General features: G+C 45.3%; 1 protein-coding gene across 1 annotated transcript in view; it reads right to left on the reverse strand.

Moving 5' to 3' along the window:
* Positions 1 to 1,410: 1,410 nt before the first annotated feature.
* Positions 1,411 to 27,004, reverse strand: part of SYNM (synemin) — a 38,558-nt gene continuing 12,964 nt past the window's right edge. Inside the window, exons 2-4 of the mRNA XM_060755652.2 lie at positions 23,385 to 23,509; positions 11,735 to 11,808; positions 1,411 to 11,321 (exon numbers count right to left, since the gene is read on the reverse strand). Of these exons, the coding sequence (XP_060611635.2) occupies positions 7,429 to 11,321; positions 11,735 to 11,808; positions 23,385 to 23,509 (4,092 nt within the window). The 3' untranslated portion in view covers positions 1,411 to 7,428. The remainder of the gene's footprint in view (positions 11,322 to 11,734; positions 11,809 to 23,384; positions 23,510 to 27,004) is intronic.

The following is a 27,004-nucleotide window of genomic DNA, read 5'->3' on the forward strand; positions in this document are numbered from 1 at the left end:
CTGATGAAGAATCCTTTAAAGGTTTCTCTGAGAGTGAAATGAGTGGGGGGGAGGAAGGAGATTCAGATGGGAATAGAGGCATTAAGAGGGTTACTCGAGAGCAGGAGTCAGACGAAGAGCGTCAGAGAAAGAAGATCCGGGACATACTTACTGCTCCCACAGAGGAAGAGGATTTCATGGGATTTTCTGGTAATGATGGGTCTGGGAGTAGTGGGGATGAAGAGGAACCACTGGATTGGACCAAGGTTCAGGAGATTTGGAATGTGTGTACTCAACCAATGTCTAGTGACACTTTAGAGGGGTTTTCTGGTGGCGGGGATTGGCAATCTGGTGATACCATGGAATCGTGGGGAGACCTAAGTCTTGACAAAAGGTGGAAGAGTTGGAGGGATGGGCGTTGGCGTTCAGCTGTAGAGGCCAAGCCAGCTGAGAGTGATGAGGATGGGGTGGAGGGCATCTCATCAACGGACGATGAGTTGTAAGATAAATGAAGGCACTGGAGTGAAAGAACTTTGCAGTAGGCAAAGTGTTGGTTTCGTGCCTTGGGTCTCGTCGCTGCTGCTTTCTTGTTGGGCTTGGGTCCTGGATCTGCAGATTGCTGTTTGCTCCGTGTATCGACCGTCTTGGATTCTCGTAAGTGCGGATTTCCCCTCTCCTTGACTTCGGACTGTTTTTGACGACGACGCTGCCTTTTGGACTTTGGAACTTTCAATTGGGACTTATTCGACTTTGGACTGCTTCTGGACGACGGCTTCTCTTCACGGCTCTTTGTTTGCTTAGTATCTTTGAACTGTGTGATTTTGGTGTGTTTTGGGAGAACTCTTATTTACTTTGGGTTTTTTTGCCAGTTTAATCCGGTTTATGTTCCAAGTTCGTTTTTCAAGCTGCAAATCGCTACAACCTTTGAGTTTTGACCAGAGGCACTGAAGCAAGTGTCTCTGAGTCCTGTTTACTTTGCTTTAATAAACTACTGTATTGGATATACTCCTGTGTCTGGCTCTTTAAGGCATCTGGGTTCCAACAATTGGGCCAAACCTCCCACAAAGAACCCCCATGCGGGCCACAGCAACGCGTGGCAGGGGACGGCTATATATATATATATTGGGAAAGATCAGGGGTGCCTAGAAATAACTTCAGGACTGCAGCCTGGTGGTCCCAAGCCTAGCAATGCTTATGAAGCGAAAAGGGGGGAAATGTCGTAAGTGGTAAAATGAAAGGCACAAAACATTGCATCAATTGCTGTTGCCATTGGGCAAAAAGGAGAAGCACAAAATGCCCACTGATTTCAAGACACACAGATCTATAGTGAATGTTGAAATTGGCTCAGAGCAGTGCTATCCAACCTGTTTTGTTTGCTTGCTTGTTTGTAGAACATCTTTCAGGAACAAAGAAAGAGAGAAAACAGCCACGTTCATTTAAAACGTTTAATAGTGAACAGAAGGAAAAGTGCAAAATCTCAACCACTTGAAACTCACCACAGAAATGCACACAGCATCATTATTAGCCATGTCCTTTTCACGCTACACAATGATAGCACTCAAGGTGGAAAATTAATGCTGTTTCATGCCAATTTTAACTGCCATGTCTCAATGCTATGGAATCCTGGAAGCTGTCGTTTGCATGGAATCCTGGGATTTCTAGTTTTCATGGAACAATGGTTCCATCACATTGAACCATGGAGATAAAGTGGTGTCAAGTGCATTAATTCTGGAATGTAGATGCCCGCTAGAAGACCTAAGTGATGGGAGTTGTAGTCCAAAACAAGATGCATTCCAGAGACAAATCCCAAGATTCCACAGCATTGCATCGCGGCTCAAAGTTATGGAATCCATGGATGAATGCATCTGCACTCATTGCTATAGGATCCACAGCTCAATGCATTTACACTCAATACTTCACGACTCCCACTACTTTAAAGTGTAGGTCTACTTTATGATGCCATTGTATTGAATATATTTTACGTTATCCTGGCATTTGCACTTTAGAGGAAGGTTACTAGAATTACCCACCGGGGTGTTTGAGCATCTCTTGTTTACAAACCTCTGGTTTGCATAGCAGTTAAAGTGGAATCACCGTGCTATACCAATGCAGCGTGAAAGAGCTCCAGGACAAAAAAAAAGGCCCTACAAAGTCCCACTTGACATTAATCCGCTCACTTCCGACATATCTACAACCTTTGGAAACACCTACTCGAACTATCACTATCCTACAGCAGGGATGAGGAATCTTTGGCTTCCCAGATGTTTTGGATTTTTACTCTCTGGGTGCGTCTACACTGCAGAATTAACAGTTTGATACCACTTGAATTACAGCTCAAGGCTATGGAATCCTGGGATTTCTAGTTTTTGTGGAATCCTTGGGTTTCTAGTTTGTGTGGAATCCTGGGTTTTCTATTTTGCGTGGAAACTTGGGAAATCTAGTTTGCATGGAATTCTGGGGTTTCTATTTTGCATGGAGATCTGGGAATTCTAGTTTGCATGGAATCCTGGTATTTCTGGTTTGTGTGGATTCCTGGTATTTCTAGTTTGCGTGGAACCCTGGGGTTTCTATTTCGCGTGGAATCCTGGGAATTCTAATTTGCATGGAATTCTGGGATTTCTAGTTTGTGTGGAATCCTGGGATTTCTCGTTTGTGTGGAACCCTGGGGTTTCTATTTTGCGTGGAAACTGGGGAATTCTAGTTTGCATGGAATCCTGGGAATTCTAGTTTGCATGGAATCCTGGGATTTCTGGTTTGTGTGGAATCCTGGGATTTCTAGTTTGCGTGGAACCCTGGGGTTTCTATTTTGCGTGGGAACCTGGGAATTCTAGTTTGCATGAAATCCTGGGGTTTCTATTTTGCATGGAATCCTGGGAATTCTAGTTTGCATGGAATCCTGGGGTTTTTTATTTTGCGTGGAGTCCTGGGAATTCTAGTTTGTGTGGAATCCTGGGATTTCCAGTTTGCGTGGAATCCTGGGTTTTCTATTTTGCGTGGAATCCTGGGAATTCTAATTTGCATGGAATCCTGGGATTTCTAGTTTGTGTGGAATCCTGGGATTTCTAGTTTGCGTGGAACCCTGGGATTTCTAGTTTGCGTGGAATCCCGGGATTTCTATTTTGCGTGGAATCCTGGGAATTCTGATTTGCGTGGAATCTCAGGATTTCTAGTTTGTGTGGAATCCTGGGATTTCTAGTTTGCGTGGAACCCTGGGAATTCTAGTTTGCGTGGAATCCTGGGAATTCTAGTTTGCGTGGAATCCTGGGAATTCTAGTTTGCATGGAATCCTGGGATCGCTAGTTTGTGTGGAATGATGCTTCCATCGTATTGAGCCATGCAGATAAAAGTGGTGTCAAAGTGTGCTAATTCTGCAATGCAAATGCCCGCTAGAACTCCTGGGTGATGTGAGTTGTAGTCCAAAACAAGAGGCATTCCAGAGGCTCCACCGTTCCCAGCCTATCACAAATGCAACTCACCCTGGAATTTAAATGAACTCCTTGTCTTTATTTCATTTGCATAAATAATGCGCGATTTCAAGGTTTAGGACCTCAGTTCAACACAAGTTGAAGCCAAAGGAGCAACTTAGGCTGGGTCCATACTGCCATACAACGCAATTCGGTTCAGGCTGCATGATATGAGTCTACAGTGACCATATAACACAGTTCCAAACTGCATTATTCTGACTCATCCCTGCTAGACAGGGGTCTGTGTTACCATGCTTTATGCAAAAGAAGGGAAAGCAGTTCCTTGAGACGAAGCTTCACTCACCCGAAATGGAATTGGGATTCCAACATGTGCTTAAAACATTGCAGCATCGAGAAGGGGAAAAAGTGCCCAGTTTTTGAGGTGAACCACCTCAAGCATATAGTCTACTCACTACAATATTTTTCCCAACAAAAACAAAACTCCACACTATTAATTTTGGGTTAAAGAAGGAAAATAATAATGTTTCAACAAACCCTGTGAGCAGCATTGCCAAAGACAATGTTATCCATCTGTCTAGCTCAGACATGGGCTAATTTGGGCCGTCGTTCCAGGTGTTTTGGACTTCAACTCCCACAATTCCTGGCCTCAGGACCCTTCCTTTTCCCCCTCAGCCGCTTAAGCGGCTGAGGGGGAAAAGGAAGGGTCCTGAGGCCAGGAATTGTGGGAGTTGAAGTCCAAAACGCCTGGAGAGACGGCCCAAATTAGCCCATGCCTGGTCAAGCTCCATGCTACTAAAACACAACTTTGAAATAGATTTAGCATATATCCTTTTGCTTGATGCTCATGCTTGTAATTATTTACAATTACTATTTTTTGGCCAAAGGAAAATCAGTTCCCTCTCTGCCTGCCTTATGCAAAAAATGACACTAATACAGGTTGAATATCCCCTTATCCAAAATGCAGAAGTATTCCAAAATTCAATGTATTATTATGTTAAGATCTCTTTGCTTTCTTGGTGGTTTCGTGTATGCAAGCCTTGTTTGCTCCATGCACACAACTATTTAAAATATTGTGCATACAATTATCTCCAATTATCTGTGCATAATAAGGTGCCTATGAAACATAAATGAACGTCGGTGTAGAATTGGGTCTCATCTCAATTCCTCAATTCTGAATACAAATCCAAATTAGGGAACACTTCTGGACCAAAGCAGAGGTCCAGGCTAACACAGCGGGTAAACCGCCAGCTATAGAAGATCCTGAAGGTTGGCAGTTCAAGCCCAGGTCGGGGTGAGCTTCCCTCGTCATCCCAGCTTCTGCTCACCTAGTAAAGTTAAAGGTTCCCCCTGACATTAAGTCTAAATGTGTCTGACTCTCGGAAGTGGTGCTCATCTCCATTTCGAAGCCGAAGAACCAGCATTGTCTGTAGGTGCCTCCAAGATCATGTGGCCAGCTTATGAAGAGCGGCTTAAAGAGCTGGGCATGTTTAGCCTGAAGAAGAGAAGGCTGAGAGGAGACATGATAAGGTAAAGGTAGTCCCCTGACATTGAGTCCAGTCATGTCTGACTCTGGGGTGTGGTGCTCATCTCCATTTCTAATACCTCCTTCTTTGGAGGTATTTAAACAGAGGCTGGATGGCCATCTGTCAGGGGTGCTTTGAATGCAATATTCCTGCTTCTTGGCAGGGGGTTGGACTGGATGGCCCGTGAGGTCTCTTCCAACTCTAAAATTCTATGACTGCATGGAGACATGATAGCCATGTATAAATACGTGAGAGGAAGTCACAGGCATGAGGGAGCAAGCCTGTTTTCTGCTTCCCTGGAGACTAGGACGCAATGGAACAATGGCTTCAAACTACAAGAAAGGAGATTCCATCTGAACATAAGGAAGAACTTCCTGACTGTGAGAGCTGTTCATCAGTGGAACTCTCTGCCCCGGAGTGTGGTGGAGGCTCCTTCTTTGGAGGCTTTTAAACAGAGGCTGGATGGCCATCTGTCAGGGGTACTTTGAATGCAATATTCCTGCTTCTTGGCAGGGGGTTGGACTGGATGGCCCGTGAGGTCTCTTCCAACTCTATGATTCTATGACTGCATGGAATGCCATTATCTTCCCACAGAAGCGGCAACTATTAATCTCCTCACATTTGCATGTTTTCGAACTGCTAGGTTGGCAGAAGATGGGTTTATAATGGGAGCTCACTCTGCTTCCCAGATTTGAACCGCTGATCTTTTGGTCATCAAGTTCAGCAGCTCAGCGGTTTAACCCGCTGCGCCACCAGGGGACCATTCACCTAGCAGTTTGTAAACAACAATATAAGTAGATAAATAGGTACCGCTTTTGGCAGAGAGGTAAAAGGTGCCCTGAAAAACATGCCGGCAAAAATCTGACCATAGAATCATAGAATCAAAGAGTTTGAAGAGACCTCATGGGCCATCCAGTCCAACCCCCTGCCAAGAAGCAGGAATGTTGCATTCAAATCACCCCTGACAGATGGCCATCCAGCCTCTGTTTAAAAGCCTCCAAAGAAGGAGCCTCCACCACACTCCGGGGCAGAGAGTTCCACTGCTGAACGGCTCTCACACTCAGGAAGTTCTTCCTAATGTTCAGATGGTAAGGTGTCCATGGATGACAAGCTCCTTGGCATGGAAAAGTGAAACAACAGCTCCTCCTCATGGCTGAATTGCACACAGCCAGATGCCGGAGACGAAAAGAGGGAAGCCTTGCCTCTGTTTATGTACTGTCTGCCTTTGTCAGCTGTATAACAGCACTGAATGTTTGCCATATATGTACCTGTAATCCATCCTGAGAAGGTAAGAGCGGAATATAAATAAAGCATATTATTATTATTATTATTATTATTATTATTATTATTATTATTATTATTATGGATAAGGGATACCTGACCCATATGAATGCTAGACCGGAGTCAACTGTATTCTCTTTGGAGCCAAAAAGAATAAATTAGGTAAGCATTAGCTTGTGCTCACAGATAAATGTTACTGATAGTGCAGAAAAGATAATGAGATAGGTTTAAAGTGCACAACGTAATTGAAAGCATCCAATGGTTTTAACAAACTGCTCCTCTCAATGGGTTCAATCTCAGGCATTTTCAGCAACGGTGATGAATATCTCTCTTTACACCTTTTTAAAGATGAAGGTTTTTAAAGCAGGGGGTGCCGGAGTTTGAGACTCTGGGTGTGTTTTAAGGGTTTGAAATACAGGCTCGGGCATGAATTTCACTGCTGAAGCTTTCTTCCTGCGCTTGAACTCATGTTTCCATAGTCACGCATCGAAAGGTGATGGTGGCAGCCCTAACAGAATTAACATGGTGAAGTATATACTCGTATGTGTGTATATGTGACGGCAAAATCTAGAGTTTGACTTTCCATCAGTCAACTCAACCTTATTTTCACTTCATTCATTTGGCCTGGCGACAAGGCACAGCTCAATGGCTTGGCCTCTCGAAAGTCAGACTCAATCTCTGGAATTTCCTGGCAGAATCACAAAAGACTTTTGTCCGAAACCCTAGAGATAACGACCAGACTCATAGATGATACTGAGTGAGATGGAGTAAGGATACAATTCAAAGGCTGCTTCCCATTGTTCCTTTTTGGTCACTTCCTCCTGGAAGTTAGATCTCACTTGGCAGTCACACCACTCTTTCATTTTGCTACATAATTTTTGCATACTTTTGAACCATAATGGACACTTCCAAACTTAACGAATGGGACCTCCCTCATTATTCCCTCACACCAAGAAGAGGGAAAGCACATTTTGCCCTAAAAGTCAAAGGACCAAATATTGTAGCCCACCACATTAGCCGAGCATCCTTGTCTGATGTGTATAAACACATCTCCATTCAAGGATCTTGCTTTAAAATAATACTTCTGATAAGAAGAAGGCAAAGCTTGCATTCATCACTCATTGTTAATGGTTGTGTGGTGGAAGTGTCCCGTTTTCTATGTGTACTATGTGTAAGTGGCATTTGAGCTGTTAAACAGAGAACGTTGAAAATTTTCTTTTTCAGAACCAAGGTCCGTCGTCGTCCTCCTCCTCTTCTTTTTCCTTCTCGTTCAGGTACAGAAGGGCAATTTTCTTCTCATCAGAAATCACCGATCTTTGGTCAATCATCCTTTGCAGCTGAACAGTTTGATCAAATGTCAGCCCCTCTGCTCCTCGTTCGTTTTCAGCCTCCTTTTGCCCGCTTTCTGGCAGACGGGCCTCTGCTCCTTTCTTGCTTGGCACAACAATGGACGTTGCTGGACTTCTACCGGCCATGTTGGTGACATCCATCTGAAAAGTAAAAGACGTTTCCTTAGGTCCGATCTTTATATGCCCAGCAGACTGGCTGCTTTCTGAGGGCCCGTCAGTTGGAGAAAGGTCAGTAGCACTGAAACGCAGTGTTTCAGAAACAGGGCCATGGAATTGGATCGACCTTGCAGGGGCTTCATCGGAGCTCAGCTGGAGGTGCCGAGTCATTTGGCTCATTTCCGTGGGACCCCCTTCTTCCATGTCTTCTCCTAAAGAACTGAAACCAGAGGATTCTGAACCTTGCCAAACAATGTGCTCGACGCCATGAATTTCTTTTGGCCCTAATTTAATGTGCTTTACCGATCCTTCAGAGGGAAAGATCTGTCCCTGCTCATTGAGCTTCAAGTGCTGCTCGGAAACGGGCCCCGTAAAAACTATTTGCTCTGTTACAAATTCCTTTGGGCTTAACGTGATGTGCCGGACAACTGTGTTTGTATTCTGCTCCTTGCTGTCTGGACCCAGTTCAAGTGTCTTGTGGAGAGAGTCTTCGTAACCAGTTTGGTCTGCTAAGCGGGTCTCTCTCTGTCCTATTCTAATGTTCCTCACTGACTCTTCAACCTGAGCGTGGTCTCCAGAAGGGCTAAGCTCTGTGAACCCAGGAAGGACTCCTTCATATATCACCTGCTCAGCAAGTGCTTCTTTTGGCTCTATCCGAATGTGCCTCACTGTTCTGCTGGAGTCTTCTGGTCCTTTCCTTTGCCAAAGAGTTTCACTGCTCTGATTCGATGGCAAGTCTGAGGCTGTGCCCTCAAAGACGGTCTCTTCAACCATCTGCTTTGAACCCAAGGTGATGGATTTAGAGGACCTGATATCAGTTGAAATTTGTGTCTGAGCAGGACCTCCGGAATCACTCACTTCCACCGTTTTATGAACAGGTCCTCTATAAATAATTTTTTCTGTGGTTTGCATTTCTTCAGGGCCATGTCTGAATTCCCTCACGGATTGACCAACACTTGGTGATGCTTCTGCCTCAAAGTCGCTCCTATCAAACTCCAGGCTGTCAGAAACAGGACTTTCATAGCAGACCTGCTCAGTCCTGTGAATTTCTGTTGGACTCACTACAACGTGCTGTACCCGCCTGTTAATATCGAATGATCTTTGGGAAGGATGTGGTTCCTCTCTGCTCTCAGTCACCACGCTTGTGTAGACGGGGCCGTGATGGATAACTTGTTCATTGGAAAGATGCTGCAAGCCATCGCGGCTACTCAGTTTGGCTGAGCTAGAAACCTCTTCTAGAGTCCAAGGTGTAGAAGAAATGTGTGTATCAATGTTCTTGCTATCAGCATTGCCACTTCCAAAGCCTTGTTTCCGGTATATGTCAAAATCGCCTTCGGTTGGTGATGGCAACCTGACTTCCTCAGCCATACCTTTCCCGAGCAATTCCGAACTAATCTGGTCAGGATCGAGTGTCTGGGACAAACTGACTTCTGCAAAGATGGTAACCAACCCTCCTTTTTTGGTGTTTTCCACTTTTTTAATGTCCACTTCCAGGCTGCTGGAATCACCATGGCTCTCTTTCGTCAATACAGAGAGTTCCTGTTTGATGCTTTCTGGAAGAGTGTTGTCAAGCTTTTCCAGCGCTTCTTTCAACTGGTGCTTGGGGTCCTTTGACTCCTGAGAAAAAAGACTTTTTATCGATTCCTGAAACTCATGTGGGATTTTGATCTCCTTCTCAATGACAAAGGATTCGGCATGGGCCACCTGCTCCTTGGGCTCTTCGTCTTTTGAAATAAAGGCGCCCGAATCTTCCCCCGTCACCTGATAGACCGTTTCTGGTGAGCCCGGGCTCTCGCTTATCTTGGTTTGAGACCCCTGAAGAAATTCGTCTTGCCATGAATACTTTACTGTTGATTCTTCTTCAATATGGATCTGGCCATAGATGGGGTGCTCCTCTTCAACGTGATCCAAGGGATGGTCATCTGGAATAGATACAAAGTACTTTTCTTCATCCACTACATCATCCCCTTCGGCTACTTCTTCCACATGGGACACAAAGACACTGGGTTGCTTCTCCTTCACATCCCTTTCAGCCTCTGCACTTTTTCTCTCTTTGTAACCATAGTATGGGTGTTCCACCATACCAGGGAACGTATCCTCAGCTTCTTCCACTTCGAATGGTGTGGAAAACTCCACTCGCTCCTCAGCTGAAGACCCGAGCGGCTCCTCAACAATCTCAATACGAACAGCCCTTTTCGGTTTGCCTTCCATTCCCTTCGCCCCGGCGTCAATGATGTCTTCTTCAACCTCTTTGGATGAAGCTCCCTTACTACCTTCTAGGACTTTTTTAGCATCTTGCTTTAAGAAACTGACCAAATCAAAATCCTCAGAAACATCCAGGTCACGTGGAAGTGCTGCCTGGACATTGATTTCAGTCTTTAATTTTCCAGCCTCAAAGACTTCTTTCTTCTCAAAGGAGGCGGCTTTGGTCGCAGGGGAGGGTGGTCCTGCTTCGGAAGGCTTTTGCACAAAACCTTTCAGGATGTCAGAAACAATGCTTTCGGCTATACTTTCTGTAAGCAACGTATCCATTTGGGAGCCACTGTCTTCACCTTCTCGGGTGACCTTCACTGTGGCTTCTCCCTTCTGATGGTCTTCAGAAGATGCTCTATGTTCCACCTTATTGGTCTTTGCTGTTTGGAAATGAGTTTGCTCATCCAAATGAGTGGGGATCTCAACGGCTTTTTTGCTTTGCATCGCCACGCTCACATTCCTGCCTCTTTGGAACATATGACTTTCCTCCATCTCTGTATCTGCTGGAACGTTTTTTCCGGACGAGTCTTTTCTCATCTGGTCTTGCCATGTGACATCCTTGGGTGTTTGATCCGCCACAAACCTGTCATTTGCTCTGTTGTGTTTAATGGCAAATTCGTCCGCTATCTGCTCCTTCTCATCCCGCTTGATTTCTGTCTTCCATTCAAAGTTAGCCTTCCTTTCGATTTTGGCTGGTTTCTCTCTCAGCCTCTCGATATTAGAAGCTGCTCTTTCTTTGGTGGATACTTCATTTTTCTCACCACTTTCGAGCAAAACTATCCTTCCCTGTTCCGCCGACTTGCGGTCTTTGATCTCATTGTTCACCGCAGTATGTGTTCTGTCTATAGTTTCCTCATATTTAGCTTCTTTTGAACTGGCGCTTAGGCTGTGAGGTGGAAATGTAGAAACTTTAACTCTGGTTTTCACGTCGTCCGATCTATTTGGGAATGATGTTGGACCTTTCCGGACACTTGTTGATTCCTTTGCAAAAGTCACTGTCTTTCCAGCTTCAGTGCCTTTTCTTTCAGGAGGAAATCCTTGTCGCGTTTCACTTGCTCGGCTAGTAAGAAAAGATGGAGCAACGGCTATGGTGTCTCTCTTCTCCGTCACAGTCCTGTCTCTTTTGATTGAGGATGAAGGGCGATACTGTGGCCCGAAGGCATCTCTTGCAAAAGTCTTCCCAGAAGCTTGATTGGTTTTTGTTTGAGATGAATAAATGGCAGAGCTGCAAATACTTCTCGTGGGAGATTTATGCCTTGCGTCAACATCCCGGATTGCGGGGAAAGTCCTCTTCCCTTTCCTCTGCTCATAAGCTGAACGGCGGTCGCTGAATTCATAAAGCATGTTCCGGACACCTGCCAATAAACAAATCAAATCAAAAGCATGACAATGCAATATCCTTAAGTGATGTCCAAACACAGCAGCACAAGGGGTTGCAACCTAACTGTAGCAATAATAACAATGCTTCTGTGAAACACAGTCTCTGTTTTGCTATCCAAACACATTCAGTCCTGCCTGTCCTCCCAGAAACATATGACAAATGCAAATGGCTATAAAGCAGGCATGGGCAAACTTTGTTCCTCTCTCCAGGTGTTTAGGACTACAACCCCCACAATTCCTACTGGCTGTTAGGAATTGTGGGAGTTGTAGTCCAAAACACCTGGAGGAAGGACCGAAGTTTGCCCATGCCTACTATATAATCTCAATAGGGTCTTCCAAGTGTCTTGTCTTATTCAATGAACAAATAATATCGCTTAGCAATTCAAACCTTGTGGCAATTTCCTTCCGTGTGTTTCGTCCCACATCAGAATCCACTGGCTGCTTTCTCCTTCAAGCAAAGCCCTGCAACAGAAAAAACAAAAAACCAAACGGTTTTGTTTAGGGAATCAAACAAGACCAAACAACCCAGAGAATTTTTTATGGGCAAGGAGCCAACACAAGGGTGGTTTTTTAAAACTCACAAGAAGACCAACGTTGTGGTCTCAGTTTCCCTTCTCTTTAACATTTAACTTCAACTTCCCAGGATTTTACACCTCTCTCCCTTTTTCAGAGCTACATTATATGGCATCTGGTGATTTCCTTTGGGATCGATAAAGCGGGATATCAATAAATATACTGTATTATTATTATTTTTAAAAAATTGTATGCTAATGCTTTTATGTTAAGCTGCTTTGAGTCTCCTTTGGGAGAGATAAAGCAGAGAATAATAATATTAATAACAACAACAAAAATACATTATAATATAACAATATACTTTTTTCGTGTTAGGAGCCACTTGAGAAATTGCAAGTCGCTTCTGTTGTGAGAGAATTGTCCATCTGCAAGGATATTGCCCAGGACACGCTCAGATGCTTAATGTGTTACCATCCTGTGGGAGGCCTCTCTCAGATCCTCGCATGGGAAGCTGGAGCTGACAGACTTAGGTCCTCCAGGTGTTTGGGGCTATAACTCTCATAATTCCTAACAGCCAGTAGGCTGTTAGGAATTGTGGGAGTTGTAATCCCAAACACCTGGAGGGAGGGCCCAAATTTGCCCATGCCTGGACTCTACTGTAAAGGACTCCCTTGTTGTAGTTGCTATTATCAGGACATTACAGTTGTTGTTTCTCTTGCTGCAAAAGAGAAGTGGGAAAGTCTATTTTAAAAAGGGCCCCAGCGGCGAATCCGATATAGAATTACGAAACAATAAATCATCTCTAAAGCAGGAGCCCCTGGTGGCGCAGTGGGTTAAACCACTGTGCCGGCAGGACTGAAGACCGACAGGGAGAACGCGGATGAGCTCCAGCTCCTAATGTGGGGACATGAGAGAAGTCTCCTACAAGGATGGCAAAACATCAAAACATCTGGGCGTCCCCTGGTCAACGTCCTTGCAGACTGCCAATTCTCTCACACCAGAAGCGACTTGCAGTTTCTTAAGTCGCTCCTGACATGACCAAAAAAAAATCTCCAAAACAACAAGATTTATTTATTTATTTATCATGTCAGTATCAACCAGACAATTGTATTATATTTTAAACAATTTTTTAACAAACAGACAAAACAGAGTTTGCAAGCTTGGTAGTTGATTAAATGTCCTTTGACCAGTATCTGGCCACTTGGAGTGCCTCTGGTGTTGCCGCAAGAAGGTCCTCCATTGTGCATGTGGCAGGGCTCAGGGTGCATTGCAGCAGGTGGTCAGTGGTTTGCTCTTCTCCACACTCGCATGTCGTGGATTCCACTTTGTGTCCCCATTTCTTGAGGTTGGCTCTGCATCTCGAGGTGCCAGAGCGCAGTCTGTTCAGCGCCTTCCAAGTCGCCCAGTTTTCTGTGTGCCCGGGAGGGGTCTCTCATTTGGTATCAGCCATTGATTGAGGTTCTGGGTTTGAGCCTGCCACTTTTGGACTCTCGCTTGCTGAGGTGTTCCGGCGAGTATCTCTGTAGATCTTAGAAAACTATTTCTTGATTTAAGTTGTTGACGTGCTGGCTGATACCCAAACAGGAGATGAGCTGGAGATGTCTCTGCCTTGGTCCTTTCACTATTGACTTCTACTTCCCGGCGGATGTCAGGTGGTGCGATACCGGCTAAACAGTGCAATTTCTCCAGTGGTGTAGGGCGCAGACACCCTGTGATAATGCGGCATGTCTAATTAAGAGCCACATCCACTGTTTTAGCATAGTGAGATGTGTTCCACACTGGGCATGCATACTCAGCAGCAGAGCAGCATAGCGCAAGGGCGGATGTCGTCACTGTGTGTGGTTGTGATCCCCAGGTTGTGCCAAATCAACTTTCGTATGATATTGTTTCTAGCACACACTTTTTGCTTGATGTTCAGGCAGTGCTTCTTGTAGGTCAGAGCACGGCCCAGAGTGACTCCCAAGTATTTGGGTGTGCTGCAGTGCTCCAGTGGGATTCCTTCCCAGGCCATCCTCAGAACCCGGGATGCTTGTCTGCTCTTAAGGTGAAAGGCACACGTCTGTGTTTTAGATGGATTAGGGATCAGCTGGTTTTCCCTGTAGTAGGCAGTAAGGGCACCTAGAGCTTCAGAGAGCTTCTGTTCAACCATCTCAAAGCTCCCTTCTTGAGCAGTAATGGCATGATCATCAGCATAGATGAAGCTCTCTGTCCCTTCTGGCAGTGGCTGGTCATTTGAGCAACAAGATGAAGGCCTGGCAACAACTTGAAAACTGTCACAATCCAGGAAGGTTCCAAGAGCAGATATTAAATCCAAAGTTCATTAAAGTAATTTAAGCCGTTTCATTCCTGAGACTTGCTTGAAACACTTTCAGTTTTGCACCGACATCTGTTTTGAGCAGATAATACATGGTGCCTTAAGATCCAAAACAGCTCCAACTGGAGGAGTCTGATAATTGGGGCTTCAAGCTCCTGGAAAGCCACTGGTAATGCTCTGACAGTGAAGCAACATGGGCTTGAGCTGCCATTGCATTCAATGCATTCTTCCAGTTGCCACAATGTGGGATGGCAGCCACAGGGCTTCATAGACAACTGATCTATTTAGAAAGTCACTTGTGCAAGTTAAATAGCAAGAACAGAAGCAAGGCAGATAATAGTAATATGTGGCCAGGTAAAATGGAAACATCTCCTGCAATTTCTCCCACTGCAGAGTGATATTCACATGTAGAATACTATTTGCAGCATTCATAGAATCATAGAGTTGGAAGAGACATCATGGGCCACCCAGTCCAACCCCTTGCCTAGAAGCAGGAATATTGCATTCAAAGCACCCCTGACAGATGGCCATCCAGCCTCTGTTTAAAAGCTTCCAAAGAAGGAGCCTCCACCACACTCCAGGGCAGAGAGTTCCGCTGCTGAACAGCTCTCACAGTCAGGAAGTTCTTCCTCATGGTTAGAGGGAATCTCCTGGTCATTTGTGTAGATGTTGAACATGGATGGAGCAAGCATGCTCCTCCTGAGTAGATATGCATAGAATCCCTCTGTGGTTGGTGCACAAGGTAGGGAAAAAATGTCAATGGCTAAGAACAGCACCTAGCAACACTTGTGCTCCTTTCGCTTTGGGTACCACTCCCCCTCTCAGACCTGTCCATGGCTAGGACATGGTTTGCAGCACCCCGGCCCAATTAGCACCTTTCCACCAAATATTTCCCCTCCTTGGCCTCAACTCCAAACATCAGGTAACTGAAAAATCATTCCCTTGCTCCATAGGATTCTGGGGACGTTTGTTCTATTATGGGAAGATAGACACAGATGTTCCAAACAACAGTTTGCATGCAACGCCTGTTTCCAAAATCCTTAGCAGTTACAATGAAAATGGTGAGCAATCTGCAGCATGGGTTGTTGTAGGTTTTTCCGGGCTATATGGCCATGTTCTGGAGGCAATTTTTCTCCTGACGTTTCGCCTGCATCAATGGCAAGCATCCTCAGAGGTAATGAGGTCTGTTGGAAGTAGGAAAAATGGGTTTATATATCTGTGGAATGACCAGGGTGAGACAAAGGACTTTTGTTTGCTGGGGCTAGCTGTGAATGTTTCAGCTGATCACCTTGATTTGCATTCAATGGCTTGGAAGCGCCTGGGGGGAATCTTTTGTTGAGAGTGATTTCATGTGCCTGTTTGTTTCCCCTCTGTTGTTTTGCTGCTGTAATTTTTGAGTTTTTTAATACTGGTAGCCAGATTTTGTTCATTTTCATGGTTTCTTCCTTTCTGTTGAAATTGTCCACATGCTTGTGGATTTCAATGGCTTCTCTGTGTAGCTTGACATGGTGGTTGTGAGAGTGGTCCAGCACTTCTGTGTTCTCAAATAATATGCTGTGTCCAGGTTGGTTCATCAGCATCTTTTCCACATGCCTTACATAATATCTGCTATTTAAATTTCAACTAATGTTCTCCCTTTTTTCTCTGTTTCAACATTGCCAAATAAGCCAATTTTCCACAACTTGACTTTTCAGTCCCTTGGTCCCTTTGGAGACTCCTCCTCTAAATGCATAAAAAAGCCCAGACAACAGATCTGCCATGACTAAACTTGGGATAAAGCACACCATACAAAGAGACCCTGTAGCCCATCCTTGCCCTCTTTTATCCTTTTCACTTTTTTTGGAAGAATAAAGAGAGAAAGGCTCTTTATCTTCCCTGGATGCTATCTTTCCAAAGGAAAATTCGCTCTGGAAAATTCCACCGCAAAGGAGAATTGCACAATCTTCTCTAACTCGGTTGGTGGAAAAAAGTCCCCGAAAGCGTTAAATGGAAAGCAGGAATGCGGGAAGTTTGACTAAAGGATTCTTGGCTGCTGATAAAACAACAGTTTGCTTAGTTGCTGGAGCAACGCATGAAGTCACTCCAAATAATGTCCAAGCAAGGCACTGTATAAGGCAAAGGCCAGCCGCAGGGAACCGAATCCCAAAGCATGAAGGCTGGAAACAAAACGAGATTCACAATCAACGCAAACTCTACTTAAATGGATTTTTAAAAGGAAATAGCGAAAGGATGAGATTGTGGCACGTCATTTCGACCAAACCTGTACATGATTAAATTTACATCGCAGATAAGGTTGGTCACCAGCTTGCCAAGTAAACCAACTGGACACAGGCGAATGTCAAAAGCAATCTGATCCTCAATGGCAGGAACTTTGGAAAATGCAGAAATGATAGCACCTTCATGTTGCTGATTCACACAAATCTGATTGTCCTCATGAACACAAACCCATGTGCAGAAAGGCACAATAGAGACATGTCAAGAAGCCTTTGAATGACTGCAGAGAGCCACACAAATATCACTCTGAAACTACAAGATGGTGTAGAACAGGCATGGGCCAGTTCCAGGTGTTTTGGACTTCAGTTCCAGGTGTTTTGGACTTCAACTCCCACCATTCCTAACAGCCTCAGGCTCTTTCATTTTCTCCTTCAGCCACTTAAGTGGCTGTGAGGAAAAAGAGGGGACCTGAGTCTGTTAGAAATGGTGGGAGTTGAAGTCCAAAACAACTGGAGGGAGGGCCCAAATTGGCCCATGCCTGTGCTATGGGTATGTCATCCATATACACATCCACATGTCCGAACGTATCTCCTTCTATGTCCCACCTCGGAGTTTAAGATCTTCTGGGGAGGCCCTGCTCTCGGCCCCGCCGCTATCACAAGTGAGGCTGGTAGGGACGAGGGACAGGGCCTTCTCAGTGGTGGCCCCTCGCCTGTGGAAGTCACTCCCCGGGGAAATTAGGTCATCAACATTCCTCCTCTCCTTCAGAAGGAAGCTGAAAACATGGATATGGGACCAGGCCTTTGGATAATCTGGCAGACTGACAAGGTAATGACAACCAGAATGTGGAAAGGACTTTGGTAATGCTGAATGGACTTACGGATTTTAGAACTCGGTGAACGTTGGCCACTAGATTGGCTTTTTAGTTGTTATTGTATTAACTGAATGTTTTAACTATTGTGGTTATTATTGTTATGTATTTTATTGTTGAACTGTGGCATCGAATTGTGCCGGTTGTAAGCCGCCCTGAGTCCCCCCTCGGGGGTTGAGAAGGGCAGGGTAGAAGCGCCCCAAATAAATAAATAAATAAATACTGAAGGATGCTGTCCATGTACTGAAGGAATTGTGGTAGTTGAAACCCAAAACACCTGGAGGGCCCCAGTCTGCCCATGCCTGGTGTAGAAGCAACAACTCTGTTCCTCCTGATTCCTGGGAAACAAAGCAGTTCAGCCCAGAAAAGTTGAGAAAGGCTGTGTTCCAAGCAAAGCCTTCCTTCCTTCTTCTTTCTGGAATGCCTTCAGCCAGTTGGAAGGGAATTCTGTTGTACGTAGTTTACTAATCCAAATTAGCCATAGGATGGCGATTACAGAATCATAGAACTGGAAGAGATCACAAAGGTCATACAGTCCACAATCAAAGCACTCCCTACAGATGGCCATCCAGCCTCTGCTTACAAACCCTACAAACATCAGCGTGCTGAAAGAAGCAAAGACCACCAGCATTGAAGCGATGGTCCTCCGCCATCAACTCCGCTGGACCGGCCACGTTTTCCGGATGCCCAACCACCGTCTCCCAAAGCAGTTGCTCTACTTTGAACTTAAGAATGGGAAATGGAATGTTGGTGGACAGGAAAAGAGATTTAAAGATGGGCTCAAAGCCAACTTTAAAAACTCTGGCATAGACACTGAGAACTGGGAAGCCCTGGCCCTTGAGCACTCCAGCTGGAGGTCAGCTGTAACCAGCAGTGCTGCGGAATTTGAAGAGGCACGAATGGAGGGTGAAAGAGAGAAACATGCCAAGAGGAAAGCGCATCAAGCCAACCCCGATCGGGATCGCCTTCCACCTGGAAACCAATGCCCTCACTGTGGGAGAAGATGCACATACACAGAAAAGGGGGAAGGAGAGAAGGAGGGAGAGAAGGAGGAACAGAGAGGTGGAAGGAAAGAAAGAAGGGTAGAGAAGAAAGGAGGAAGAGAATGAGAGAGAGAAAGAGGAAAAGAAGGAGGGAAGGAGAGAAAGAAAGAAGGGTAGAGAAGTAAGGAAGGAGAGAGAGAAGGAGGGAGAGAAAGAGGGAAAGAAGGAGAGAAGGAAAGTAAGGTAGAAAAGGAAGGAGAGAAAGAGAGAGAAGGACGGGGGAAAGAAGGAAGGAAAGAAGGGTAGAGAAGGAAGGAAGGATAGAAGGAGAGAGAGAATGAGGGAAAGAAGGAGGGAAGGAGAGAAAGAAGGAAAAGGAGGATAGAGAAGGAAGGAAGGAGAGAAGGAGAGGGAGAAGGAGGGAGAGAAGGAAAAAAAGGTAGAGAAGGAAGGAGAGGAGGAGGGAAAGAAGGAGAGAAGGAGAGAAAGAAGGAAAAAGGGTAGAGAAGGAAGGAAGGAGAGGAGGAGAGAGAGAAAGAGGGAAAGAAGGAAAGAAAGAAAGGTAGAGAAGGAAGGAAGGAGAGGAGGAAATAAAAAAGTGAAAGAGGGAAGGAAGGAGAGAAGGAATGAAAGAAAGAAAGAAAGAGGGAGGGAAGGAAAGAGACAAGGAAGGATGTAACCAAAGAGAAAAGGAAGTGAGAAATGAACACGGGTAAAGAAGGAAGAAAGAAAAGAAAGAAAAAGAGGGAAGGAAGGAAAGAGGTAGGGGAGGAAGGAGAGAAATAAAGAAGGAGAGAAAGAGAGAGGGAAGGTTGGCCACAGCAACGCGTGGCGGGTACAGCTAGTAAATAAATAAATATGACACATACATCGATTTCATGTTTAGACTTGGGTTACATATATATGCAGATACCAACACAGATATTCAAAAACAAATCCTCCAACCCAAACCACATTGGTCGCAAGCATTCTTGAGAAGGGATACTCAATCTGTATTAGCACTTTGAGCTGAACCCAGAAATAAATAGGTAACAATTTTCAAACTGGAGCTAACAATGAAGCTGCAGCACTCAACTTTCTGGGCTGTTTAAAGGCAGCCCCACAAAGATCATGGCATTCCAGTTGGGTTAGAAGCAGAGGATGGTTAACTGACACCAGACCTACTGTCTCTTGGAAAGGCCAGCGCTGTCAAAGGGAATTCCTTGCTAACAGATACTGATGTATCCAGAGAAAGTAATAGGTCCAAGAATATCCGCAAAGAGCCCACCTGCTGTTACAAGGGAATAGAGAGCTATGTTTGAATGCAGTCCAGGTTCCCCAACTCTCTGAACAACCGTTCTTCCCTCCTCTTTGGATTCAGTGTGTCCGCACTCTGCTCCATTCCTGAACTGATTTCAAGTCCCCTCCAATTTAAGGTTGGTCAGCCACACATATATACCAGCGCCAAGCTATGTCCACTTTTGTTGTTGTTGTTACTGCTGCCATATGTTCTGTATGTTCAGTGAGAGGCCGAACTTTTTATATGCTTCTGCAAAGGTGTTTAGAGTGGCTTGTAGGTCGTCTTCTGAATGAGCACAAACTACGTTATCATCCGCATATTAGCAGCGCCCGGTGGCGCAGTGGGTTACACCCCTGTGCCGGTAGGACTGAAGACTGACAGGTCGCAGGTTCGAATCCGGGGAGAGGTGGATGAGCTCTCTCTATCAGCTCCAGCTCTTCATGCAGGGACATGAGAGAAGCCTCCCACAAGGATGATAAAAACATCAAATCATCCAGGCGTCCCCTGGGCAACGTCCTTGCAGACGGCCAATTCTCTCACACCAGAAGCGACTTGCTCCTGACACGACAAAAAAAAAATCCGCATATTGGAGTTCGATAACCAATGTTGTTGTGATTTTGTTTTTGGCTTTCCAAAGTGGTCTTTCAGCAAAAGGCACCAGTCAATCCCACCGCAATGCCGGAAATACACCCTAATGATGTAACATTAGAAAAAGTTGACCATTTCCGCTCCCTTGGCAGCACCTCTCCACAAAAATCAACATCGACACTGACAGACAACACTGTCTAAGCTCTGTGAGTGCAGCATTTTTCTGGATGAAGCAGAGAGTGTTTGAGGATTGGGACATCCATAGGGAGACCAAGGTGCTGGTCTATAAAGCTGTTGTCCTCCCAACCCTATAATCATAGAATTGGGAGAGACCTCGTTGGCCATCCAGTCCAACTCCCCTGCTAAGAAGCAAGAATATTGCATTCAAAGCACCCCTGACAGATGGCCATCCAAACTCTGTTTAAAAACTTCCAAAGAAGGCGCCTCCACCACACTCCGGGGCAGAGAGTTCCACTGCTGAACGGCTCTCACAGTCAGGAAGTTCTTCCTCATGTTCAGATGGAATCTCCTTTCTTGTAGTTTGAAGCCATTGTTCCATTGCGTCCTAGTCTCCAGGGAAGCAGCAAAAAAGCTTGCTCCCTCCTCCCTGTGACTTCCTCTCACATATTTACACATGGCTATCATATCTCCTCTCAGCCTTCTCTTCTTCAGGCTAAACATGCCCAGCTCCTTAAGCCGCTCCTCATAGGGCTTGTTCTCCAGACCCTTGATCATTTTAGTCGTCCTCCTCTGGACACATTCCAGCTTGTCAATATCTCTCTTGAATTGTGGTGCCCAGAATTGGACACAATATTCCAGGTGTGGTCTAACCAAGGCAGAATAGAAGGGTAGCATGACTTCCCTAGATCTAGACACTATGCTCCTATTGATGCAGGCCAAAATCCCATTGGCTTTTTTCGCCGTTACATGACATTGTTGGCTCATGTTTAACTTGTTGTCCACGAGGACCCTGTTCTATGCCTGAGAAACACGGAGCATCTACAGACATCACATTCAACTCCTGGAATGATTCCATTAGTGCTGTTTCTGAAAAATCCAGCAAATATCTTGGGAAGAAAGGCAGATAAATGTCAGCATTGAAGCCATGATCCTTTGCTATCAACTTTGCTGGACTGAAGGCGATGTTGTCCGAATGCCCAAAGATCACCGCCTCCCAAAGCAATTACTCTACTCTTCAACTGATGAATGGAAAACGAAAGGTTGGTGGGCAGGAAAAGAGATGCAAAGATGGGCTTAAAGATAAGCTTAAAAATTGTGGTAGAGACACCGAGAGAAAACTGGGAAGCCCTGGCTCTTGAGCGCTCTAACTGGATGTCAGAGGTGCAATTTGAAGAGGCACAAATGGACGGCGAAAGGGAGAAATGGGTCAAGAGGAGGGAGGTGTATCAAGCCAACCCTGACTGGGACCGCCTTCTATCTGGAAACCCATGTCCTGACTGCAGAAGAAAGAACAGTGTTGTGACTGAGCTTGACTCTGAGTCTGAAGCTGAGGAAGCTGGCCTGTTTGGACCTTCTGAGACTGACTTTGGCCTGCAGGATGACGAGGAGGCTGATGGGTTACAGATTCCTGTACATGTTTCGGACAGGGCTGAAGGAGAAACAGCAAGTCAGTTCTCGGGGGAAAGGAATCTTCCTGCAGTTAGAGAGACAGATAGCGAGAGTGAAATCCCACACGGCCAGGTGGAGGATCCGCCCCAGCTGGACCCAGATAAGCGGTTGCAGATAATGAATTAATGAGCAATTAAGGCTTCGGAGAAGCACTCGCTTGGCCAGCAAGCGAGAAGCCAAACAAGGTCAACGCAATGCTTTCATGTTTGCAAAGGGTATTTAGTCTTGTAGCTGACAGACAGTTGTTGTCAGTCCAATATTGCTCTTTCCATGTTAACTTCTGGATATTTTCCTTGGTTTTTATCAGCGCGCTTCTGGCTTCCTGAGTGTGGGATTTGGGTCTTGTTTTTCAACTGTTTTCCATGGACTTTTGTTTGACCATTGCTAAAGGATTATGCTTCATGTCTTTGCCTTTGGATCTTGGGAACTGTGCCTTTGCATTTAAGTCTCTGTTTTGCCTATGGACCTATTGCATTTCTATTTCTTTGTTTTGATTTCATCGCTGAGCCTGGAACCCCAGGTTTCGGCGGTGACCAGGGGAGCATTTGCACAGTTAAAACTTGTGCGCCAGCTGCGCCTGTACCTTGGGAAGTCTGACTTGGCCAAGGTAGTCCACGCTCTTGTTACATCCCGTTTAGACTACTGCAACGCTCTCTACGTGGGGTTGCCTTTGAAGACGGCCCGGAAGCTCCAACTAGTCCAACGCTCGGTAGCCATGATACTAACAGGAGCGGAGCGCAGGGAGCACACAACTCCTTTGCTGCACCAGCTCCACTGGCTGCCGATTTGCTACCGGGCTCAATTCAAAGTGCTGGCATTGGCCTATAAAGCCCTAAACGGTTCTGGCCCAAGCTACCTATCCGAACGTATCTCTGCCTATGAATCCACCAGGACTCTAAGATCTTCTGGGGAGGCCCTGCTCTCGATCCCGCCTGCATCACAAGCACGGCTGGCAGGGACGAGGGACAGGGCCTTCTCTGTGGTGGCCCCTCGGCTGTGGAATGCCCTTCCCATGGACATTAGATCAGCCCCTTCGTTAATGGTGTTTCGAAAAAAGCTAAAAACCTGGCTGTTTGAACAGGCATTCAGATAAACGGTGCAATGAATATGATGAATATAGGAACGGAATTATAGACGACGAATTGGATCACGATTCTAGTTATGAGACGTTGTTGTGTTGTTATTGATGTGCCATCACTGTATATTGTGCTTTCTTGGTTTTTAAATCGTTTATTGCTATTTTGTTATGACTGTTTTTGCTATGTTGTGAACCGCGTTGAGTCACCTTCGGGCTGAGAAACTGCGGTATACAAGCAAAGTAAATAAATAAATAAATAAAAAGCCCACAGCTTTGGTGTGGTGGTATCTGGAGCAAGGTGAATTCTATCCTGAGTTGCAACAAACATGCGGATCAAGAATGGGGCTCTACAACCACCTATGGAACCATCGCCAAGACCTTATGCTTGGAAGTCCATCTTACTCAGACACAAGGGATTGCTGATGGTGATGATGGCATTCTATATCTCAAAAATGAGAACCAATAGGGGGAAACTGGTGCAATTTTTGGAATCTGCATGTGAAAGATACCCAGAAACAGGGCTAACATTTGAAGCACCAAAAGGTGTGTTTGCCCAGTGTGATACGTACCTGTAGGTAGCAATTTCAAGGCTGAGGCTCGCTTTCACCTGAAGGAGATCATGGTAGTCCTTTAGGTACTCTGCAATGGACATCATGAGGAACTGCTTCTCTTCTTCAAGGGCTTCGATTATCATCTAAAACAAAACGCAAAGAAAGTTGGGTAACATAACGTAAACTGGATAACGTTGTAATGTAAACTGAGCCCAGAAGTGAACATGGCTAAAATTCCTTGCAATGACCAAACCTTGAAGACTCAAAATAAGAAAGCTCAGGAGATACTGAGTCCAATAGTGAGAGAAAGAAAAGAGACATGTAAAGCAATGGATAATGCATTTTACTGAAAGTGTGGCTGCTGCTCATGGTTCATGCGCTCGTCCTGCTTTCACTTCTACTTGGGAGGTTTCTGTTCATGATATTTTGAAAGTCAAGTAAAATCTATTTGACCGACTTGGACATTTAGAAACTCTGTTCAATCATTTTTAAGGCATGCATCTAACACCAAAGTACAGTTCAACTCAAACTCTTTAGGACAATGGAATGGGGAAGGACCTAAAACGTCATATAACCCAACCCTCTATTACAGTGTTTCTCAACCTAGGGGTCGGGACCCCTTGAGAGGTCGCAAGGGGGTGTCAGAGGGGTCTCTGAAGAACATCAGAAAATGCAGTATTTTCTGTTGGTCATGGGGTTTCTGTATGGGAAGTTTGGCCCAATTCTATTGTTGGTAGGGTTCAGAATGCTTTTTGATTGTAGGTGAACTATAAATCACAGCAACTACAACTACAACCCAAATGTCAAGATCTATTTTCCCCAAACTCCACCAGTATTCACATTTTGGCATATTGAGTATTTGTGCCAAGTTTGGTCCTGATCCATCATTGTTTGAGTCCACAGTGCTCTCTGGATGTAGGTGAACTACAACTCCAAAACTCAAGGTCAAAGCCCACTAAACCTTTACAGTTTTTTCTGTTGGTCATTGAAGTTCTGAGTGCTATGTTTGGTTCAATTCCATCGTTGGTGGAGTTCAGAATGGTCTTTGATTGTAGGTGCACTATAAATCCCAGCAATTACAACTCCCAAATGACAAAATCAACCTTCCCCTTTTGGCATATTGAGTATTTGTGCCAAGTTTGGTCCTGATCCATCATTGTTTGAGTCCACAGTGCTCTCTGGATGTAGGTGAACTACAACTCCAAAACTCAAGGTCAATGCCCACTAAACCTTTACAGTTTTTTTCTGTTGGTCATTGAAGTTCTGAGTGCTAGGTTTGGTTCAATTCCATTGTTGGTGGAGCTCAGAATGTTCTTTGATTGTAGGTGAACTATAAATCCCAGCAATTACAACTCCCAAATGACAAAATCAACCCCCCCCCCCCAACCCTACTAGTATTCAAACTCGGGTGTATTGGGTATTTGTGCCAAATTTTATTCAGTCAATGAAAATACACCAGATATTTACATTACAATTGATAACAGTAGCAAAACATACAGTTATGAAGTAGCAACGAAAATAATTTTATGTTGGGGGGTCACCACAACATAAGGAACTGTATTAAGGGGTCATGGCATTAGGAAGGTTGGGAAACGCTGCTCTATTAGTAAAGGGCGCCTGATGCAAACAGTATCTCTCATGGGATTCTTCCAGGTCCTGTTTTTAATCAAATACCTACTGGGGGAGTGTCTGCAGCCATCTATTCCAGTAACGAAGAGCTCATCTCATCAGGTACTTGAAATCCCCTGCCGTGTAACTTGAACCTACGGGTTCACACCCTGCCCTTCATGTGTGGTGCGGCAGCTCTTCGGATATTTGGAGACTGCTCTCGTGTTCCAAGGCTACCACAACAGAGAGGCAGCAGGAAAACGCTCACTGAAATGACTCAGGGAAATGAAGAGAAACCATCACCTTGAAACCTTTGCTCTTCTGGACTCCTTGAGCCTCACAAAGAAGAGTGAGTGCTACTCCCAGGAATAAAACCCCAAAGAGTCCACAACACCTTTGAGAGTATTTACTGTCTGATGGTATATGCTTGCGGGATGTCCGTAGGGATACCAAAGTGCTTGTTTATAAAGCTGTTGTCCTCCCAACCCTGCTATATGCCTGCGAAACGTGGACTGTCTACAGACGTCACATGCAACTCCTGGAACGATTCCATCAGCTCTGCCTCCGGAAAATCCTGCAAATCTCTTGGGAAGACAAGCGGACGAACGTCAGTGTGCTGGAAGAAGCAAAGACCACCAGCATTGAAACAATGGTCTTCTGCCATCAACTCCGCTGGACCGGCCACATTGGCCGGATGCCTGACCACCGTCTCCCAAAGCAGTTGCTCTACTCCGAACTCAAGAACGGAAAATGGAATGTTGGTGGAGAGGAAAAGAGATTTAAAGATGGCCTCAAAGCCAACCTTAAAAACTCTGGCATAGACACTGAGAACTGGGAAGCCCTGGCCCTTGAGCGCTGCAGCTGGAGGTCAGCTGTGACCAGCAGTGCTGCAGAATTCGAGGAGGCACGAGTGGAGGGTGAAAGAGAGAAACGTGCCAGGAGGAAGGCGCGTCAAGCCAACCCCGACCGGGACCGCCTTCCACCTGGAAACCAATGCCTTCACTGTGGGAGAAGATGCGGGTCAAGAATAGGGCTCCACAGCCACCTACAAACCAACAAAAATAGTCATCAAGGAAGACCATCTTACTCGTCCAACGAGGGATCGCCTAAGTAAGTAAGGCTCCACTGAGACCGACAATGTCACCTCAATACTATCAAAACTAACTCTGCTCTCTCCATCCTTATTTTTATTTGGAAACCTCATTAATGGTGGAAAGACGCAGCCCAGCTCCATGACCAACAAAAGTGGAAGGCTTTCTTCTACAACCTAAACCAAGCTCCAAGGTTCACCCCTCTGGTTGAGTAGCAAAGTAACTTTTCCACACTGATGTACTTAAGTAGGGCTTCCTCGGTGACAGGTGTTGGGAAAGACCTCAGGCTGAGAACTGCTGCCACTCAGAGTAAACGATACTGAGCAAGTTGCACCAAGCGCCTGGCTCAGAGCAAGGCAGCATCCCAAATGCCAAAGTCCACCCACTAAACTCCAGGCACAGCTTTGTACCTAAGTAACCTGAGCCTAGATACCACATGAGTTTCCAAACACAGCGAGGCACAGAGGCCCAAAATGTCCCTTGCATCAGGATGGGCAATTGGCAGCCCTGGTGCTGCATGCAAGAGTCCTCTCCCTTCTCTTTCTAATCTATTTTTCATAGTGAAGGAGAAAACACAACAGCAGTGGGAAAACAAATAAACAAAAATATGTCATATGTAATATGAAAACTACACAGCTACCTTCTTCTACCCATTACTACCAATTCCAAGCTTGCAACTTAGACAAAACACACAGCAAAATGCATGCATACACATATCAACTAAACTACCAAACGAGGTAATCATTGGGTTGCTGTGAGTTTTCCAGGCAGTATGGCCATGTTCCAGAAGCACTCTCTCCTGAACATGCCCATAGCTATGGCAGGCATCCTCAGAGATTGTGAGTCTATCAGTGTGCTGGTACGGCTGCACCAGGAGCTCCAACTTCTTTTTCTTTCTATTGAGTGTTTGCATGTATTCCAAAGTTTCATGCATTTTGC

The sequence above is a fragment of the Anolis sagrei genome, chromosome 9, assembly GCF_037176765.1.
Source record: "Anolis sagrei isolate rAnoSag1 chromosome 9, rAnoSag1.mat, whole genome shotgun sequence".
Classification (NCBI taxonomy): domain Eukaryota; kingdom Metazoa; phylum Chordata; class Lepidosauria; order Squamata; family Dactyloidae; genus Anolis; species Anolis sagrei.